General features: G+C 33.9%; 1 protein-coding gene across 9 annotated transcripts in view; it reads left to right on the top strand.

Annotated features, from left to right (window-relative positions):
- Positions 1-22,067, top strand: part of CTNNA3 (catenin alpha 3) — a 1,750,900-nt gene that overhangs the window by 1,597,915 nt on the left and 130,918 nt on the right. For all 9 annotated transcript variants that reach the window (XM_028481840.2, XM_028481834.2, XM_028481839.2 and 6 more), the window contains one exon: positions 9,333-9,514. In XM_028481840.2, the coding sequence (XP_028337641.1) occupies positions 9,333-9,514 (182 nt within the window). The remainder of the gene's footprint in view (positions 1-9,332; positions 9,515-22,067) is intronic.

The raw sequence follows: 22,067 nt of genomic DNA, 5'->3' as shown, positions 1-22,067 counted from the left end.
GCTGCTCAACATCACTAATTACTAGAGAAATGCAAATCAAAACTACAATGAGGTATCTCACACCAGTCAGAATGGCCATCATCAAAAAATCTACAAAAAATAAATGCTGGAGAGGGTGTGGAGAAAAGGGAACCCTCTTGCACTGCTGGTGGCAATGTAAATTGATATAGCCACTATGGAGAACAGTATAGAGGTTCCTTAAGAAACTAAAAATAGAACTGCCATATGACCCAGCAGCAACCTAAGTGTCCATCGACGGATGAATGGATAAAGAAGATGTGGTACATATATACAATGGAATATTACTCAGCCATAAAAAGGAACAAAATTGGATCATTTGTTGAGACGTGGATGGATCTAGAGACTGTCATACAGAGTGAAGTAAGTCAGAAAGAGAAAAACAAATACCGTATATTAACACATATACGTGGAACCTAGAAAAACGGTACAGATGAACCGGTTTGCAGGGCACAAATTGAGACACAGATGCAGAGAACAAACGCATGGACACCAAGGGGGGAAAGTGGCGGTGGGGGGGTGGGGTGTGTGTGTGTGATGAATTGGGAGTTTGGGATTGACATGTATACACTAATATGTATAAAATGGATAACTAATAAGAACCTGCTGTATAAAAAAATAAATAAAATTCAAAAAATTTAAAAAATTAAAAAGAAGGTTGCAGGTTTATTTGGTATGAGAATAAAAAAGAAAATAGGCAATCAATCAAGTAAGCCTAATGATTTAATAGTGTGTTTCAACCCAGCCCCTGAAGCCTATAAGGTTTTATAATAAAATGAGATAGTTTTATAGCTGATAGGAATCTGTGAGTGTACCCCACAGGGTTTTAAAAGTTCTACTTTTGACAAATGGGGAAACTGAAAGCTTTTTAAAGCTAATATATTTATAAATTTGATTTAAAGGACTACATATAAAAATGTAGAAATGTATATTATTCCTTAAAGCAGAGTCCAATTTTAATCCCTAAATATCATTTTAAAATATTATGGAAAACTTTCTCTAATGAATTCTCATGAATATGTTTGAAATTGCAATTTAGTATGCTTAAAAAATCAGTGCAAAAACCTTTTTTTATGAATTTGTTCTCCCAATTTTAATTAAGTTGAATTTCTGCCGGAAGCACTTTAGATTTTCTAAACTCCAGTGAAATGTTCTACTGCTTATGTTTTTGATATATTAAAAACATATCCATCCCCAAATGCCTCTGGGCTTATTTAAAAAATTATAAATGCTATTATTAAATTAGGTGTACTCTGAAGGTAAGAACAAGAATTCCCCTTTTAGTAATATTTAACCAATATGCATACACCAGGCATATATTTTAAAAGTTTATAAAACATTTCATTTTGAATGTTGAGTTCTAGCTACCCACCCACATGAGTAATACTAATTGATTAGGAATTCCGTAATATTTATAAAAACTAGTAATTGTGGCTTACTTATTAATAAAATACTATTTCTGTGTTCCATCCAGGTTTATGTATAGGGAATGCAACAGAGTCATATGATTTACTTAAGAATTCAATTTTCATGTAAAAGTTATAGCTAAGTAAAGCAGAACATTTTTGTGGGAAGAGAGAACTATTAATAATGGCAACCGGTGGATTTATGTACCAAATCTGCCATTAACCAGCTGGGTAATATTTTTCAAGACATTGCTCTTCTCTGGAACTCAGTTTCCTTATCTGTAAAATAAGCAATTTGTATTCTAGAGCTTCTGAAAATAAGAGAATTATAGTGAGCTTCTGTTACCATATAGTTTATTGCTTATGGAATGTATTCACTCAAAATATACTACTTGATCTCTACCTAAACTCTATGAGGTAGCTAAGTGAATATTTTTAACTGTCCTTTCCCATAATGTTGTAGAAAGTCTTGGAGGCCAGGCTATCATATTTACATACATTAATCGTAAGCACCATTTACTAAGTCCCTAATGTATTCTAGGTATCACTATTTACAGACATAACTCTAATTGTCAGAAAATCCCTAATAAGATTGTCATCATTTAACATGTGATGAAACTCGGGTCTAGGATGGTTACATTACTATCTACAAAGCTAGTACTGGGCAGAGCTGGAGTTCGAATGGAGGTCTGTATGACAACAATTTTTTGCATTTTTTTCTATTATCACTTTTTTCTTTCCTTTTTATCTTTTTAAAGTGTTAATAAAACCCAAAAACCATTTAAAGTGTTTAAGTAAAGAACTAATGTAGGTATATCAACATTTTAAGTAGTAGTGATGAGCATAATGAAATTTAAAAGTAGATAAAAAATGAGAAGATCAGTTGTGCTATTAATATAGTCTTAGAAGAATAACAAAATCCTGGACAGGAAATTAGGATTTGGGGATTAACATATACCCACTACTATATATAAAATTGATAACAACAAGGACCTACTGTATAGCACAAGGAACTCTACTCAATATTCTGTAATAACCTACATGGGAAAAGAATCTGAAAAAGAATGGATTTATGTATATGTATAACTGAATCACTTAGCTGTACACCTGAAACTAACACAACATTGTAAATCAACTATACTCCAATATAAAATAAAAATTAAATTTAAAAAAATTTTTTAAAAGAAAGTGGACAGGAAAACTAAGAAATTAATTTCTGCCTTGTACAGGTAGAAGCTTAGAAAATGTGTAAACATAAGTGACAAAATGCAAGATCAGTGCTCTAAAATTTTGATCCCACAAGCCTATTCTTCTTTATGTCTTGACAGTTTCTATTAACAACTGCAAACAAACATCTATCATGTATATGTTCCTATGTTCAGGAATCTTATAGTCTGGGGCTGAAGACCAAAAAACCCACAAGAAAGCAAATAAGATAGACAGACAGACAGACAGATTCACCACTGTTACTCTGAAAGATGATTCTGCTTTCAAAGACCTTTCCTATAGTGAGATAAAATAGTCACATTTACAAATAATTAGGCTACAGTAGAGAACAGTATAAACATCCTGAGGGAAAAACTGATAACATGTTCTGAAACCTTTAAAAGAATAATTATATATTTTATATATATATATAATATATAATTATATAATATATCTCCTTTCTTCTAAGAAAGGAGGATATACTATATGAATTGGGCTTGGAAATATGACTAAGTTTGGACCAACAGAGATGGGGAAAGGAAAGAAGATGAACAAAATAATTAATGGACAGTATCTTAAGATATTTACATGCAACAGCAAATAGCTTGGTTTAGCTTGAGGGTACAGTGGAAGATGAAATGACATTGAAAGGAGATGAAATGACATTGAAAAGCTGGTAGGGGGACTTCCCTGGTGGCACAGTGGTTAAGAATCTGCCTGCCATTCAGGGGATACGGGTTCGAGCCCTGGTCCCAGAAGATCCCACATGCTGCGGAACAACTAATCCCGTGCACCACAACTACTGAGCCTGTGCTCTAGAGCTCGTGAGCCACACTTACTGAGTCCACGTGCCTAGAGCTGGTGCTCTGCAACAAAGAGAAGGCATCGCAATGAGAAGCCTGCACACCGCAATGAAGAGTAGCCCCCACTCACCGCAACTAGAGAAAGCCCGTGCACAGCAACAAAGACCCAATGCAGCCAATAAATAAATAAATAAAAAGAAAAGCTGGTAGGGGCAAAGGTCATGGTGATGTCTGTGTCATAGTAATTTCACTCCTAGATGTAGACTGAAGAAGAACGCACCCATGTGTGCACCAAAAGAAAAGTATAAGAATATTTACTATTCATAATAGCCAAAAATATTATGCTTCCCAAAAGGCCATTAATAGAAAAACAGATAAATGAATGGTATATGTTTACACAGTGGAATACTCTGTATTGAGCAATGAGAATAAACATACTATAACTCCATGCAATAATATAGATGTATTTCAAATATATAAATGTTGGACATAAAAAGCCAGCTACAAGAGTACATATATTATTATTCCATTTTTATAAGGTTCAGAAACAGGAAAATCTATAGTTTTAGATATACAGGTAGTTATTTGATTGCTCTTGGGAGATAGTGACTAGAAGAGGACACAAGGAGGCTTTTGGGGGTGATGCTGTTTTTTTCTTAATTGGGTTCTCGGTACATGGATTCCCTCAGTTTGTGAAAGTTGTTCAACTGTACATTTAAGATTTGGGCATTTTTCTATGTGAATTTTCTACTTTAATTAAATTTAATGGTGATATTTGAAGAATTTATAGTCTATTCAATAAGGATACATGAAAGGTGTTTTTTAGCTGAAGAATTGCACAATTCTATCAGTCAGAAAGATTGAATGAAATGGTGGCAGGACAAAAGGATTGAAAATGAAAGAGAAAATTAAGACCCAAACTTGTATAATAGTAATAGGAAGACAAAGAAAGAGATGGATGTGATAAAAGTGTTAGTGATAAAATTGACAAACGTTGTGCCTATCAGAGCAGGATAGATAAAAGGGGAGAATGTTTTTTTTTTTTAATGAGATTTCAAGACTGGATGGCAGGTAGTACTAGTGACAGAAATGAACATAAAGATAAAGTATTTAGCAAGCGTTGGCAAACTGTAGCCAGCTGGTCACATCTGGCCCATTGACTCTTTTTGTACAGCCCATGAGCTGGGAATGTTTTTGTTTTGTTTTGGGTTTTTTATGGGCTTTTTGTTGTTGTTGTTTGGGTTTTTTTTTTTTTTTTTAACTTTTTAAATGGTTGAAAAAATTCAGAATAGATGTAATCAGAATAGTATTTGTGATGTGTGAAAATTATAGGCAATTGAAATTTCAGTGACCATATAAAGTTGTGTGGGAACACAGCCATGCTCATTTGTTAGCATAGGGTCTATGAGTGCTCTCACATTACAGCAGCAGTGGAGTTAAGTAATGCAATAGATTGGTATGGTACGGCCTGCAAAATGTATACTATGTACTATCTTGCCCTTTCAGAAAAATTTTGCTTACCTCTGTTTTAGAGCTAAAATTATAAATGATATATGTATACTTGAAAATGCTTAATAGGCCAGTGGGAACACACAACTTTTGTTGAAGAGAGGAGAATAACCTGAGAAATAGAATTCTGAGGATCACTAACTGTGTAGAGTGAAGAACTGAATCTCTTAGTATGAGTAACAGTTAGCATTTAATAGCACTTAAGAATTTTAAAAAGTATATTCATATACATTCATTCTTTTGATATCTAAAACAACCTGTGATGTGAATATCATTTTTTTCTAGTTTGCAAATAAGGAAACTTATATTGTAAAAGATATGTGGCTATATTTTGGAGAACAATTGCATTCAAAAGTAGGAGGTGATAGAGAAATATCAGCAAGGAGAATGTAGATATTTTGGCTTATGGTGGGCAGTATTCCTCTTGTTTGCAGGCATGGTGACAGAACAAAAACTCAAGTCAGAGTTTCTGGGTTTTCATTCTGGTTCTACCATTTACTAACACTACAATCTTGAGTATATCACTTAACCTTTTAGAGGCTCAACTTCATAATCTTAGCATAATAGTGTTCTTACCTCAGAGGGCTGTTATGAAGATTAAATATATGTTAAGGCGCCTAGAAGAGTGTTTGACATATATAAATGTTATTTTCATTGTCTTTCGGAACAGATTTTAGAATCAGTTAACATACAATATAATTTCATTTGGATGGAGGGATGCAAAAAGCCTTTATTAGCTGTTTATATCAGAGTTGTATTCTATATATGTGAGCAGGAACAGAACCACGTAGCCAGCTGGCAATAAATATCAGAGATTCCACTTACTTGATTTGTCTTGAGATTTTTACCTCAGTTTCTTTGCTTCTCCAGCAAAAAATAATCCAATAAGGAACATTCACCCAGAATTCCTAAATATCAAATATTCTCTTAAGTTCTATTTTGATATTTTCATAGTGATTGCAATCGATTGATGGCATATAATAAATCATTCACAGAAGCATTAAAAATCTTCAGTAAATGAAGTGAGAGAGTGGCATGGACATATATACACTACCAAATGTAAAATAGATAGCTAGTGGGAAGCAGACGCATAGCACAGGGAGATCAACTCTGTGCTTTGTGACCACCTAGAGGGGTGGGATAGGGAGGGAGGGAGACGCAAGAGGGAAGAGATATGGGAACATATGTATATGTATAACTGATTCACTTTATTGTAAAGCAGAAGCTAACACACCATTGTAAAACAGTTATACTCCAATAAAGATGTTAAAAAAATAAAAATTAAATTAAAAAAAATCTTCAGTAAAGGTGTCAGTCAGTAATTTAATGCTTTTTTGTCCCTGTTGTTCCTCTTGTAAAAAAGAGTCAGAATTCTCCAGAACTTTTAGTTTTGTAAACTATTGCCCAACTTTTGGCCCTTATCTTGTCAAAAGTAAATATCTACCAATTGTAATTCACCATGTAAGTTGAGATGTTACTAAGGAAACTGAGTGCAACCCATAAGATTCTTGTCCCAGGACAGGGTCAGTCAATGCTATCCAATAATCGACTCTGTTCCCTGCATGATACGTGGATAGCAGTGGCAATTATTGTCATTTTGTGTCTGGGGAAATGTAGACAGGAGAGTTAAGTGACTTCCTCAAGGTCATATTGTGAATCAATGGCATTCCAAGGAACAGAACTTGGAATACACTTAACCAGATCACCTCTTAAATGGTTTGAACTTAAGCATGAGGATAGTCAAAAATTTTCCACTGTATGCCAGTATACACGTCAAAATTATTTCTTAGATCCAGAGTCATGCATTTATTATCTCTGAGATAAAGGCTGTAAAAAGAGACCCCAAATAAATTGGTCTATAGCTGTTATCATTTGGAAGTTTAAATACGTTTTTATGAAAATGGAGAGAATGATAATGACCAGTAGTTAAGAAGGAGAAAATTCATTTCTGTTTTTGAGCTAGTTTAGTGCATTAGTAGCTTACAACTTTCTTAATGGTTTGTATACTATTGATTTCAGACATGAGGGAGTTGTGTCTTTATTTACATGCTTTGCCACATACCAGCAGCAGTAAAAGCTGCTCTTCCTTTAATGTGTCACATAGGCCACATTTCCTGAGAAAAGAAACTACAAACTATTTTCACCACCTAAGGAAGAGTCATCTGTACTCTCATCAATTAAAAACTTAGTCTCATAGCTTTATATAGTTCTTAAAATAAAATAAAATATATAATGAAAAGAAAGCAAATTTTAAGTGCTAGATGTGTGAATATATTTTTATTTTTTATTCAATAGGGAATAACTATCATTTATTGTGAACTCAATATGTATCAAGCCTTATGCTAAGGAGCTTAAAGAAAACTTCAAATCAGAAAGCTTCATCGTTTAGTTTCTTTAATAGCTTAGAGCTGAAGCATGGATAACTAATTCTGAGATTTTACAAATGTCAAGTTATTTTAGACCCAGAATTAGGCTTATGATAGATAATAAATGACAGATATTTGATATTGCTTCTTTGATTTTTATATTTTGGTTGGATTTTCCATTGACCATTCTTATAATTCCTTCATTTCATATACTTAATTTTATTGCTATTGTACACTATTGCCTCAATAAAGTGTGTTTTTAGTATTTTGAACCTAGTAACCACATTTTTGTAAAGCTTTCTGAGGTGATTTCTTCCAATTTCCCCATTTATAGGTGAACTAGAAATCAGCATCTGGAAATATTAATATATAAGCATTGTAGGTATCACATGTTCCCTGTGAATAATCAAATAAGTAAATTCCATTTATATGATTTATCCTTTTAAAATGTTCCTTCTGAAACCTATTTACTTCTTCTACTATTGGATTATGTATGGACTTCTTTTTTGACAAGATGATTGAATAGACAATCTCATGAAATTTTATGGCCTTGATTATTATTATAGAATCACTTTTATTTCAGAGTTCTTTTTTATTTGACAAAAAGTCATAGGTCCCAGGTGCTATGGTTGTGAATATGGTAGTTTAGGGGTATAGATAGTTTTCTACCATCCCACATTTTAAATTGCAAGTGCAAGAAGCAAGTTTGCATACTGTTCAAAATATGACATATACAAAGAATAGTACTATGCCAGTGCATTAAGTTTACTGTGTATAAGAAAATAGCACCTGGGCTTCCCTGGTGGCGCAGTGGTTGAGAATCCTTCTGCCGATGCAGGGGACACGGGTTCGTGCCCCGGTCCGGGAAGATCCCACCTGCCGCGTAGCTGCTGGGCCCGTGAGCCATGGCCGCTGAGCCTGCGCGTCCGGAGCCTGTGCTCCGCAACGGGAGAGGCCACAGCAATGAGAGGCCCGCAAACCGCAAAAAAAAAGCCTGCGCGTCCGGAGCCTGTGCTCCGCAACGGGAGAGGCCACAACAGTGAGAGGCCCGCGTACTGCAAAAAAAAAAAAAAAGAAAAAAAAAAAAGAAAAAAAAAAAAAAGAAAAAAAGAAAATAGCACCTAAAACCTCAGGATGCTAATTAGGGAGGGCTGACTTAATAAACCCTGCCCATAACATTTTTATTCTTCCTCCAGATAGTTTGTAATACACATACACACTTGAATATGTTTATATGCACCATATATACATTAATCCTTAGGATTTTATATATGTGCTTGTCTATATACATATGATTTATAAATGTATACTGTACTGTTTACCAATGTGGATTCATCGTTTACATAAGGATCTATCAATGTATATACATACATAGATAAACAGTCTCATTTCAAGCTATAGTTTGTTATACTTCTACCTTTTGAAGCATACTATTAATAAAATTAAATAAGGTATATGCTTTTCTAACATGTGAGGAATTACATTAAGTTTGAATTAAGTTAAAATTTTAATATGTTAGAAATGTGAGAAGTCATACATTTATATTAAGGAGTAGATTTAAATATGTCAGATATTAAATTATACTTTTGTATTAAATTTAACATTGTAGTTCTAGAGCAAACAATTATATTCAATAGATTTTTATATTAAACCTGGAAAGTTTTATTATATGACTTTGAAAAAACAATGATAGGTCTCTATTCTTTTTTTTTTTTTTTTTTTGCGGTACGCGGGCCTCTCACTGTTGTGGCCTCTCCCGTTGCGGAGCACAGGCTCCGGACGCGCAGGCTCAGTGGCCATGGCTCACGGGCCCAGCCGCTCCGCGGCATGTGGGATCTTCCCGGACCGGGGCACGAACCCGTGTCTCCTGCATCGGCAGGAGGACTCTCAACCACTGCGCCACCAGGGAAGCCCTCTATTCTTAAATGAACAAGTTTTATGAACATCCTATAATGATCGCTTTTTTCCTAAAATGTATTTTGACATAGTGGAATGATTATAAATCTAATTATCACCTGTTTTAGGCTAAGATGACTCAATTGCCTGAGGCAGAAAAGGAAAAGATAGCTGAGCAAGTTGCTGATTTCAAGAAAGTAAAGAGTAAGCTGGATGCTGAGATTGAGATATGGGACGATACGAGCAACGATATCATTGTTCTCGCCAAGAAGATGTGTATGATCATGATGGAGATGACAGACTTCACAAGGTAATTATGTGGGAAATGATGTGTAATATTTATAATGTTAGAAATATTTGTCACAGTAGTGAAACCTTAAGTTTCTCTGAGTGTCAGGTGCTAAAAATTAAGTGGTATGGGAAAAGCAAATAATAAAGAATTAGAAAGTTGTAGGTAGGTCCTTCTAGAGGTTTTGGTAAATAAATGTGGCAGAGTTTCTCATAAACTGCTGAGGAATAATATGAGAAACCAACTTATATCCTCACTCTCAGGAACCTTCTCTGTGTATCATATTAGCTTTTTTTTCTTTTTTTATTACAAAGAAAGTGGTAATTCAAGTTATGATCTCTATTGGAGCTATCCGAATGATTGATTTTCATAGCTACATACTGAGATATCAACTAGATATATTTGAAATTACAGTGACTTAATGATATACACAAAGGAATCATACATTGTCTGTATATTCTAGAAGTAATAAACATGTTTCTTATAGCTTCACAATATTATTTTACAGAGCTAACCAAAGAGCAATACCAGTTACTAAAATGTAATTGCCTTACCATTTACTAAAATATACAAAACTACAACAATTAAAATAACTTAGTCTTGATGTAATTTTAAAAGCCACAGAACAGAAGAATACTCTGAAGCAGACCTAGTATAATTACAAAACTATTTATTTATATACCTATATATTAAGCACAAAAATAACTTTTAGATGGAGTAATGAAATAAATGTAATTTTAAAATAATAATACATGGAAAAAATATACATGAATATTTCATTAAAATTAAGATTGAGAAAAGCTTTCTAAGCATTATAGACAAAGAACTCATAAAAAAGGGTCATTAAATTGAATGGCATTAAAAATTTTAAATATCAATAGAATGTCCTAAACAACACTTAAATATAAATGGATAATTGAGTAAACATCTGTAACAAAAAATAACAAAAATTTGATGTCATTTGTATATAAAGAATACTTACAGACATTAAACATTTTTTAAGTGTCCTAGTAGAAGAATGGGCAAAAAATATGAGCAGATAGCTAACCAATTTCTCCCCGTAAAAGATATGAGCCATTAAGTACGTGAAAATATTTTAACCTAAAATATTTAAAATAACGTACCTTTTAATTCTGTAAAACTGGCCAAAACGTTTAAAATAGCCCTTTACAGAAAAGGTATGGTAATGAAAGCATATGTTGATATAAGCCTTGTGGTAATTTGGCAATATATATAAACTAAAATGTTTCATAAACTTTTAATATCTATATCTATCTATATCTGTATATTATATATACAATTTCATAAAGAATACCTGTTAGATATGTTTATGTTTGCCCCTCTTGGTTCTTGCCATTTTTTTTCTAACCCCCTACCATGACTTCTAAATGTCTTACCATTTCCTTTCATATACAGAATTCAGTTTTAACCTATTGCTCAGTCTCTACAAAGATTCTGAGAAACTTCTCCCCCTCTACTCCACATGTATATTTTATATATATATAAAACACACATGAATGTGCCTGTGTATAAGAAACAAACTATACTACAGTGATATTAAATACTGACTATGTTTTGGTAGTTTAGTGGTGGGTAAGTTAATTACTTTTAATTTTCTATAATTTGTTAATTTTCTATGATAAGTATATAGGTATTTTAAATAATTTATAATTTTGCTTCAAGTTAGTCCTAGGAGAGTTGAAGTTGACTAAACTTAAATCATTTCATGCAAACTTTCCCAAAAGTTAAGACTAAAAAGAAGCACAAATAAAACCTTAAGTGATGTCAGCTTTCAACATTATTAAGATACAGAAAATAGTGAGAGTTTCAAAGTACTACCTTTAAGTAGAGAAATAAACACCAAATTCCAACAGAGCTACTGCTGGTACTCTGTCATCAACATAAACCTATGGATCTGGAAAGCAGGCATTGAGAAAATTAAAACACCTAGTAGAAATGGGAGGGATGTGAAAAGGCAATAGGTAAAGCACAAAAGAAAATTGGATGAAAATGAGAACACCTGTTGCTAAGTACTAAAATACTGAACCACAGGTCTGGGACTTGTCATTTTACAACATTAACTATAGAGATTGAGCTTAAAATTGAATGGGTCTGGATTTGGGAAATGTCACTTTTGAGAAAAAAAGGAAAATACAGGATAAGTGACACTGAAGATATGTCAGTGATCGAAAAGGACATAGATAGGAAATAAGAAGGAACCTAGAGAAATGAAAGAGAATCACAATATATGTCAACCCCCCCCTTCCCCACCACCACCAAAAATGTTATCCATTAAAGAAAGTATACTTCACAGTAATGATTAAATAGAGTGTTCTTGATCCAGGAGCCCTGTCTAAAATCAAAAAGATTCAGACTGATGACATGCAAAGCTACGTAATGAGATATAGAAAATGAACGTGTTTCTGGGTACATATGCAAAGGAAATGAAATAATTATCTTTAGGAGTTACTGGTATTCCCATGTTCACTGCAGCATTACTCACAATAGTCAAGATATGGAAACAGTCTTAGTGTCCATCAGTGAATGAATAGATAGAGAAAATGTCATATATAAAAAGTAAATTTGTGTATATGATAAATTTACATAAATGATACGTATGAATTTTTTCAGCCATAGTAAAGGAAACCCTACTCATTTGTGACACATGGATGACCCTGGAGAGCCTTATGCTAAGTGAAATAAGCTAGACAGAGAAAGACCAATACTGGATGGTATCACTTATATGTGGAATCTTTAAAAAAAAAAAATGTCAAACAGAATAGAATGGTGGGGGCTGGAGGGCGGGAGAAGTAGAGAAATGCTGATCAAAGATTACAAACTTTCAGTTATAAGCTGAGTAAGTTCTGAGGATCTAATATATAGCATGTTGACCACAGCTATTAATACTTGAAATTTGCTGAGAGTAGATCTTAAGAGTTCTCATGCAAAAAAGGTAACTATGTAAGGTAACGGATGTGTTAATTAACTTGATTGTGGTAATCATTTCACATTGTATACATATATCAAATCATCACATTGTACACTATAAATATATTACAATTTTGTCAATTATGCTTCAATAAAGCTGAAAAAAGTGAGAATCAAAACAATTCAGCTGATGAAAACCTTCCATCTAGAAAACAAATACAAAACAACAATAAAACTATAACACAACACTCCAAACTACAGTGAATTTCAAAAAATAGAGTTGAAGATACATGCTTTTAAAACCTGGACTCAGAAGATCAAAAACTAAGAAGATAAATTTAAAAAAAAAAAAAAAGAAAAAATGAAATGAGGAATGCAATGAGTTAATAAAACTTAGGGAAGAAATTAAAGGACAAAAATATCTAAAAAATAAAAAAATTATAAAGTGTCCAAAGGAAAATAGATTCAGATAAAAATTCCATAAGGGGAGGACAAGCAGGGGATTAACCAAGAGAATGACTGTGAGATAAAGATTTTAAAAAAAATAAGAAAATGCTCAGAGAAAAAAGCTTGAAATGGAGAAGAGGCAAAGCAGATCTGATAGACATATGTTAGACACTTTGAAAAAAAGAAATAATAAAACAACTAATATTTAAAAGTATAAACCAAGAAAGTTTTCCATACATAATACTAAACTTAAATTTACATGTTGAAAGGCGTTACCGTATTCCTAGGAAATTTGACCCAGACAACACTAAACACACACACACACACACACACGTACGTTTTCCTCATATGTAAAAAATACCAATATATTATATATAGCAATACTATATTCTACATATTATATATATATATATATATAGAGAGAGAGAGAGAGAGAGAAATAGCAAAGTGAAACCAATTGAATAATAAAAATTTATGAGAAACATCCTTACCTCCACAAAGGGGAGGCAGGTACTTTTAACCTTATGATTTCATTCCATGTGATTATGTCTGTAAACAATGCACTTTCTGAGATATAGTTTATTGACTTTTCCTGCAAATGAGAATGTAGGTCATTTATATGACTGTTCATCTTTTCTTCTATCTTTTCCTTGGTTTCATGAATTTATTTTGTTATTTATATTTATAGACCTTGATAATATTATGTTATCCATAAAGTGTTTCTCGCTATATGTATATTAGTTATATCTCAACTTCTCACTCTGTATGTTGAAGAAATACCCACTCTTACTCTTTCTTTTGCCTGTTACTGCTTCCTCTTCTACATCTCACTTGTAACCCAACTTCCTTCTAGTATACCTCTTTTATATTGATAGTTAATGTAACATTTACATTCTTCTAAATAACTAAATCACCCATGCTTATTCTATTAGTTTATTCTGAAAGTGAAGATTAATAAATAAAGTGTTTATAACACTGATATAATTAACCTAGATAGGAAACACACATGAAGGAAACATATTTCCAGTAGAAAGTTGAATTAGAGTTTAGACGTAAAGTACCCATACATTTATGTGGAAAACAACACATCATGGAAAGAAACCTGAACTAAGAACTATGTTTTAACATCAGTTTGATAAATGTGTCAATGAGAGTTCTCTTAACCTTTCTCACCATATTGTATAAAGAGTATATATATAGGCAGAATCTAAAGTTAGAAGGAAAAACGATCAAGGACAAAGCCATGAGAAAAAAAAAAACTTTTAAGAAGTGGGCAGAGGAGATAGAATCCCATAAAGACAGAGCACTCAATAAGAAATTGTGTAATATGCAAAGAACGATTCTTGGGCCAGAGTCAAGGAAGTTTCAGTGAGTTATCAATTAAGTGTTTTACTTGAAGAGATCCTAATTAGTGTAAAGATTGAAAAGATAGTATAGTTTAGCTATTCTCAATTTATGGTTACTTTTGTTTGAGTAGCTTCACTAAATTTTAGGTGAGAGATTAAAAAGCCTTATTAATTCATTACGAAGTAGATGAGAAAAGAGCAGATGATAAAACAAAGATACTCAAAGTAGTAACTTAAAGGAGGCAAATGATCAAGACAAGATTTAGAGATTTCTGAATAACTTGAATATATTCTAGGTAGAAGGGACAGGGGAAGTGGGGAGGGATAGAATAAAACTGTAAATTATTCAACTTTTATTCAATACCTATAGCCAAAAATGAGACAAAAGGTAGAGCATAAACACTGAGAAATATGGAAAGAAAGAAATAAACAAAAACAGATATAAGGATTAACCTGCATGAGTTTACATGGTTTATCTTCTAATCTTAGCTAGAATGTCCATCATAGAAGCCTTTCCTGGCCAAATGGCATAAAGACTCCCCCCAACCTGTCTCTCTATGTTACAAGATCCTGTTACTTTCTACTTTACAGTTAGCACTTCTTGGATTACCTAGTTCATTTGTTTACATATGCTCTTCCTCCATATCCCTAATGGAGCATAAGTGGTGTGAAAATATGAAATTTGACTTATTTTTTTTTATACCCAGAACTTATAACAGCCTAGAATACATATATATATACATATATGTGGTTGCACATACTATAGCATATTTATATGCATATATATGTATAGTATATAATAATGTGTTGAATGAATTAAGATATTTAACAATTTCAATTAATTAATTAAAAAGAAAGAAAAACAACTTGAACTCAGAAGGAGCCAGGAATAAGCAAATACCCAAACAAACAAAAAACAGTGGAGTAACATAAATTTAAGCTCTTGACACCAACTCGTTGTGTTTATTCCTTAACCCATATATAGATCCTAAATGTTGAACACAAAGATTTTAATTTTAATGCCCACTTGGCATTAAGAGGAGACACATAGTCAGGGGAGCTAGAGATGAGGTTCTTGGAAAAGCCTAGAGCTGTGCCTCTAAAAAGGAAACTAGAAATATATCTAGGCAACAGCCTGAGGGAACATCAAAATTATTTTCCTTGGAGTCTAGGTCAAATAAAGGTCTTTAAGAAATAGTGACTTCAAGTCTATGACCTATTAAACTGATGAATTTCAAATTACATAACCAGAAGAGGGTACCTTTAGAGAAGACTTAAGATGCAAGAAGCAATGGTGAGCAAAGAAATCAGAATCCATGCTGGTCTATTCAAATAAGCTTTGGCGGAACAATGACGACAACACAGAAAGACTGTGTGAAGTAGCAACATTATACAGGGAACATGTAAATGAGATCAGAGTTAAATGGTCTATTTTTATATTTAGGGAAAATTTAGAAGTATTAATACTATACTTTGCTACATAAAGAATGCATATAGTGCCTTTTAATATTTACAAGGGATCTCTAAAATAAAATTTTCATATTAATAGATTAAATTAATGTGGAGGGCTAGAAGTTAGAAAATGAGAAAAATATAGCGAAGAAAATGTGGCATGAATATAGAAATTCAATCATTTATGAAACATGCTAGGTATATCAGTATTTCTAATGTGTAAATGTAGCAAGCCTAGTAGTTTTAAAAAGTACAATACTAGTATAAGTACAAACAGCAACAACAAAAAAAAACCTATCATTTAACAGAGGCATATAGGAGTACTTTTTCTAGGAACCATGGGAAAGAGGAAGAAACATCTTTTTCTAAAAGAGGAAGGAAATGTATGAATAAACGGAGGGAATTTGAGGAATTATATGCCTAATAGATTCTACTTGCTAAGTGATGTCAACTGTGGAATATGTGAAGCCTTGAAACAACAAAAGTGGAGTGAGAGCTTGGGTCGCAAAAGAGAAACAGATATGGGGATATAAAAGGTAGTTAACCTGAAAGATTATTCATTCAGTCATTACCTTAGAGTTAGTCACCAGTTCAAAACCTAATACATTTATTAGCAGAGTGAATAGATTCTCTTCACCTGTTCTGAGAGAACTAGTGAATTAGACTTACCTGAAGTCCTAGGATGTTAAGGAATTTTCAGTAGAATTCAGGGGGATGAGAGAATTGAAACTACTAGAAAGAATATATTGAAATAACTGACTGGACCCAGACTGGGACAGAAGGGAAATAAGGTTGGAGAGTAGAACAAAAGGTGGAAAGGTAAGGATATGTCACCAACAGGTGATAAAGACATGGACTTTAGGTTTCCCTACTCTATATCTGTTTCCCTCCCAAAGGAATTAATGTTTTACTGTTGACATACTTTGAATCAAGTTGGAAAGGATGCTGAAATATGACTTTGGAAAGGATGCTCAGTGACTTTGAGAGTGTTGTAATCTGTAACTAGTGTGTTAGAAGAAGATTCACAACTCCACAGAGTGATAACTCATTGGAAAATAAGACGTGTCATGTTTTGCAAAAGCTAATCAGTCCAAAATTCTCACAACCTATAGGTGTCGCTGCCAAAGGCAGCCATAGAACAGGAATACTGTGTGTTCAAATTGTAGTAAAGGTAGGGGAGCAAAATTGAATTTCAGATTCTGACAATCTTTTACACTCGAACTGCACCCACATTCAGTTTAATTTCAGTTAATATAAACTGTGCTAAATCTCCAATTATTTTAAAACGGAGGAAACCTTGTTCTTATTTTCACTTCCAATTGTTTTAAGAGTTTTTCTCAGACACTGAAATGTTTTACTGAGGTTTAAATTTAGCAGTTTTATTTATAGATTATTCCTTAATTCTACCCACGTCACATTTATCTCATTGGAGGTGTTTTAGTTTGTTTGCAGTGGGAAGCTGCCAGTATAGTATTTATCAACAAGTAGTCAATCAGTTGGTAGGCATACAGTCTCTGTCCCACATATAGATTTTTAAATAGCTGTATATTTTTTAAATAAGAAAAAATAATAAATTATATTCTCTAATGTGCCACTGAATGCTCTGTTTTCTCATTTTCTTTAACTACGATTTTATTATTAATAAGAGGCATAATAGTAAACTTTGAATGCTTACTCTGTACTGCACTATGATGAATATACATGTTTTCTCATTTTTATTTTCAGGACAGTTTGATTATTATGTTCTCTAATTTATTGTTAAACTGAGATTCATAGAGGTCAGGTAAATTGCTCCAAGACACACAAATGAGTCTGAATTGGAGCTGGTTCAATTTCAGAATCTGGGTACCTACTCATTGTATTACAAATCTTCACCCTCGTGCTAAACACAGAACAAAAACCAGTCCTTTCTTCAAGGAGAAACAAAAATGACACATTAAAAATAAGAATAGTTGTATGCTTCTAGCTGTAAATACATTGGGATTTTGGAAGAGAGGGATTAGCAATGGAGACCAGAGTAAGCAGAGAATGAAACCTGAATAAGTGAAGTTTGTATTTGACTTTGAGTGAGAGATGGGGATTGAATTGCGGAGTGAGATGATATAAGTTATAAACCCCCCAGGATGGAGGCTGGGAAGTAGGAACGAGTTAGATCCATTTGGGGGCTCTCAGAAAACTATATAAATACAGGAAGAAGTTAAGATGGGCATGAAGAAAGTGATAGCTTATATAAGGCAGTAGAAAATGGACAGTTTTTTCTGTTTGTTTTTTTAAATGAAGCAGAATGGTGGCATTTTTTTAAATGATCAGGATGGTGACGTGATCGAAAAAATAAATCTAAGTATGACATGTGGTAAGAAGGACAGGCACTTTTGGATGGCAATTCCAGCAGAGACTTAACCCATGGGGGTCTAGCTGCAACTGAGAGACCCAAATAATTAGACAGGCTCTGACAATTCTGATAGAGGATAGTAGGATTTTTGTTTTTGTTTTTTTAACATCTTTATTGGAGTATAATTGTTTTACAGTGTTGTGTTAGTTTCTGCTGTACAACAAAGTGAATCAGCTATACATATACATATATCCCCATATCCCCTCCCTCTTGCGTCTCCCTCCCACCCTCCCTATCCCACCCCTCTAGGTGGTCACAAAGCACCCAGCTGATCTCCCTGTGCTATGCGGCTGCTTCCCACTAGCTATCTGTTTTACATTTGGTAGTGTATATATGTGGCTAATAGAATCTTGATAAATTCCTAGGAAGTATTGTACCAGGGGCTGGAAAAATTACTTCTGTAAAACTTGATGTAACCATTTCTGAGCCTTGACATAAGCCCCTTGGCTCACCAACCATTTAGTGCTTCTTCCAGCCTAAAGGGCAGAGGTGGAGCAGGTTTTACTCTGGTTCTTTGTGTATTTCTGTCACTACCATCGTGATACACTCATTCCAGGGTAGAAAAGTCAGGCTTTAGTGTTTTAAACATGATTTTTCCTTGGTGAAGGACCATCCACACAGTCACATAAGCTGTGTTACATTATTACACTGAACCTGTGACATCTTCTAATAATTCAGTATTCCTTTTCTTCAGCCTCTGGGACTTTCCAGAATCAGACTGAAGGACTTAAGGCTTGTTAGAGGAAAGCAAGCCTTACCTCCTTGCACTGATTAGTTTCCCAGGGAAGCATCTTCCAAATTCCTGCCTGAAATGGAAGGGTTCTGGGAGCAGAGATGTAGAGCGTGGAGTCGCTGGTAGTCTCTACATTTAGTATTAAGAATTTGGATGTTCGCTTAATATCCCTGTTGTCAGTAAAAGGTACTATACCCTTTAAATAAGTCTGAAAACCTCTAATGCAAAGGCTCTATTTTATTCTCTTCAGGGAATAATCTCCAGACTTTTCCTGAGATGAGGGAGAGGCAGATATTCAATGGTGTAGAACAGGGGATGAAATCAAACTGCTACTTTCGGTCTCTCCTTTCACCCCAAATTTCAGTCATACGTATCTTTCTGTTTAAATCAGTTTGATGCTTAGTTTTCCCACTGCTGATTTAGACTCTGACTTTCTTGGATTGACTGTAATATTTCCCACTTGCTGTCTGCTTCCTAGTTTCCTAATGTTTCTTGCTGTTGCCTTTTCTCACATTTTGTCCTCTCCATCCTAATAGGTTTAGGTTTTTAGAAGAAGAAGAAGAAAAAAACAGAAAAGACAGCTCATCTGTATTTTCAGTGATGCTTGGAGAAGAAGAAAAGTTATATATAGGTGACAATTTGTCATCTTAACCTGCAAACCCACTAGGATTTACTAGTGTTGTGAAAGTTTTCTCTTCATGATATTTGGAAGTTAGAATATTTAATGTTTTCTTCATGAATAATGCTCCCCCCTTTCCTTTTCTCACCTCAGGTAAATTCCGTCCAAGCAATATCTTGACTAAACTTAGCTTCTACATTTCATGGTTTACATAACACTTGAGAACATCTAATTCTTTTCCCTCATTTGAACAGGAGACAAGTTCTAGGTAAAACTTTCTAGATAATTGTATCTTTTATGGTCACTTAAGATGCATTTTTAAAAGTTGCTGAAAATTTATGGGAAAAAGATAAAAATGATAACTCTTCCTCAAATAAGAAATACAAAACATCATCTTCATCTTTGTCAAAAAATGATGATTTCTGGGCTTCCCTGGTGGCGCAGTGTTTGGGAGTCTGCCTGCCGATGCAGAGGACACGGGTTCGTGCCCTGGTCCGGGAGGATCCCACGTGCCGCGGAGCGGCTGGGCCCGTGAGCCATGGCCGCTGAGCCTGCGAGTCCGGAGCCTGTGCTCCGCAACGGGAGAGGCCACAACAGTGAGAGGCCCGCGTACCGCAAAAAAAAAAAAAAAAAAAAAAAAAGATGATTTCTAAGTGTGTACCAACTGTAATGTTACTATTAATACAGTTAAAAAACTGAAAATACCTAGAGAAAAGTACTGCTGCTTTAAGCACTAATATTCTTTAAACTACTTATTCAAAAATATACCAGGTGGTTTATCTATCCTCATCAAATTTTATATTTTAAGATACAATGCAGTGTCAATTTTCACTTGAAAAAATGATGTACTAGATTGTAGGCTTTTCTATAACTTTTTTTGGGTTTATTTACTGAACATCTGTAGAATATCAGGCACTGTCCTGGTATGAAGGATGTACCAATACCTACAGTGGAGAAATTTGAACTAGGGTAGCCTGAGATAGAAGAGGTGAGGAGAACAGGAAGATGGACAGCAAGGCAGAAAGATGAAAGAAAAAGGTCTGAAGGAATGATAATAAAGTAGGAGTGGACATGGTGACAGCAGACATTCAGCTCTGAGAGAAACTGAAGAAACTTGCTAGGAGTTAAGATATAAATAGGGAAAGAGCTGGACTGGCTTATCCTATGTAGTTAATACCGCAACCAGCAGTTCTGCTGGTTTTATTTTTCTCCACTATCTGTATGTCCTCAGAATCTTGGCCAAACCAGCAAGCTAAGCCTACTTGTCTGCTAATGGGACAGTTTTCTCAGGCATTTTATCACTCTAACCATTTTAAGCGTGCCTGCTGCACTCAAGAGTTATCCTAGCTATACTTCAATAAAATTTTAAAAAAAGAAAAGAAAATACAAGAATTGCATTTAAAAAGAAATTAACCTAAAGTATGGAGGAGTGTGTAGATGTAAAGGGGTTTCAGGTAAAACACTGAGCTCTCAGCTTTCCTTATATCCAGGGTATCCTAAGTAATGACTGGGCAATAAAGGCTGTCCAAGTGAAGGAAAAAGAAAAGAGCGCTCATGAATATTCATGTAGAAATCATGTTGCATTCATCTGTGGAAAGAGAGTCCTTGGATGAGGCAACTGTAGAGTGATGGCAGATGACAAACTATGTTTGGAAGTCAGGGTGCTTTTATTCGCACTATCTGTGTACCTCCCACTGGACACAAGCTTGTATTTACGAAACCTTTTTGCCCTACCTTCCTTTTCTAAGATGCAATCTTGAGAGATGAAATAGCAAATGAGCAGAGAGAAGGGTGGAAGCTCACCTTTCGTCTATTCAGCTGGAACTTCAGAATTAAAGCCTTTTTGGAAGCATAAACGTATGAAATTCATATGTTCTATGCCTTACATCCTTTTGTTTGTTAAATACAGAATCTCTTCGCACATGGTTTGTTTTACTTTCTGAGGTGAAGCGTTTATATTCTGACACAATGTGTTAACAACATTAGCAATTTAAATGTTTTAGCCCACACAGCAAAGGGAATAAGAAATATTGGTGAGTTTTATGTTTCTTCCTTTTAAAAGCAGTTTTATGTCTTATGATTTAAACTATAAGAGTAGAGAAAGGTTACTTTTGCTTTACTTGATAAAACTACCTACTTCTCTTTCCCTTATGTGTTAAAAATATAAATATATAGCAAATAATTGAAAATATAAAATATGAGATATGTAGATCACTTAAGATTTTGAAAAGACCTTCCAATTTATAACTTTAAGAAGGCATTCATTCTATATTTGAAATAAATATTGTATCGGGGAGGAGGAATTATTTTTCTGTGCTCTAAATGATGGCTCTTTTTTTTTGTCTTGGACATTGTGTTAGAGTAATTATAGGCTATTATTATTGCCTTTTGCATGAATATTCTCCCTGTAAAGAATTGGTTTGTTTTACTTTGTGGAGCCTTGAATCACTGGAAACATTATACCATAATGCCAGTGAGAAATACTTTAACATAAAGGAGAATAATCTGTCTGCCATTTATTTTTACCTGACAAAAATTTACATGTATTCTGATATGATAAGTAATGGGCAAAAATTCAGTTTATATAACATCTTTTTTTTTTTTTTTTTTTTTTTTTTTTTTTTTTGTGGTATGCGGGCCTTCCTCTGCTGTGGCCT

Source organism: Physeter macrocephalus, chromosome 20 (assembly GCF_002837175.3).
Source record: "Physeter macrocephalus isolate SW-GA chromosome 20, ASM283717v5, whole genome shotgun sequence".
In the NCBI taxonomy this organism is placed as follows: domain Eukaryota; kingdom Metazoa; phylum Chordata; class Mammalia; order Artiodactyla; family Physeteridae; genus Physeter; species Physeter macrocephalus.
This window is presented reverse-complemented; position numbering and strand designations above follow the sequence as displayed.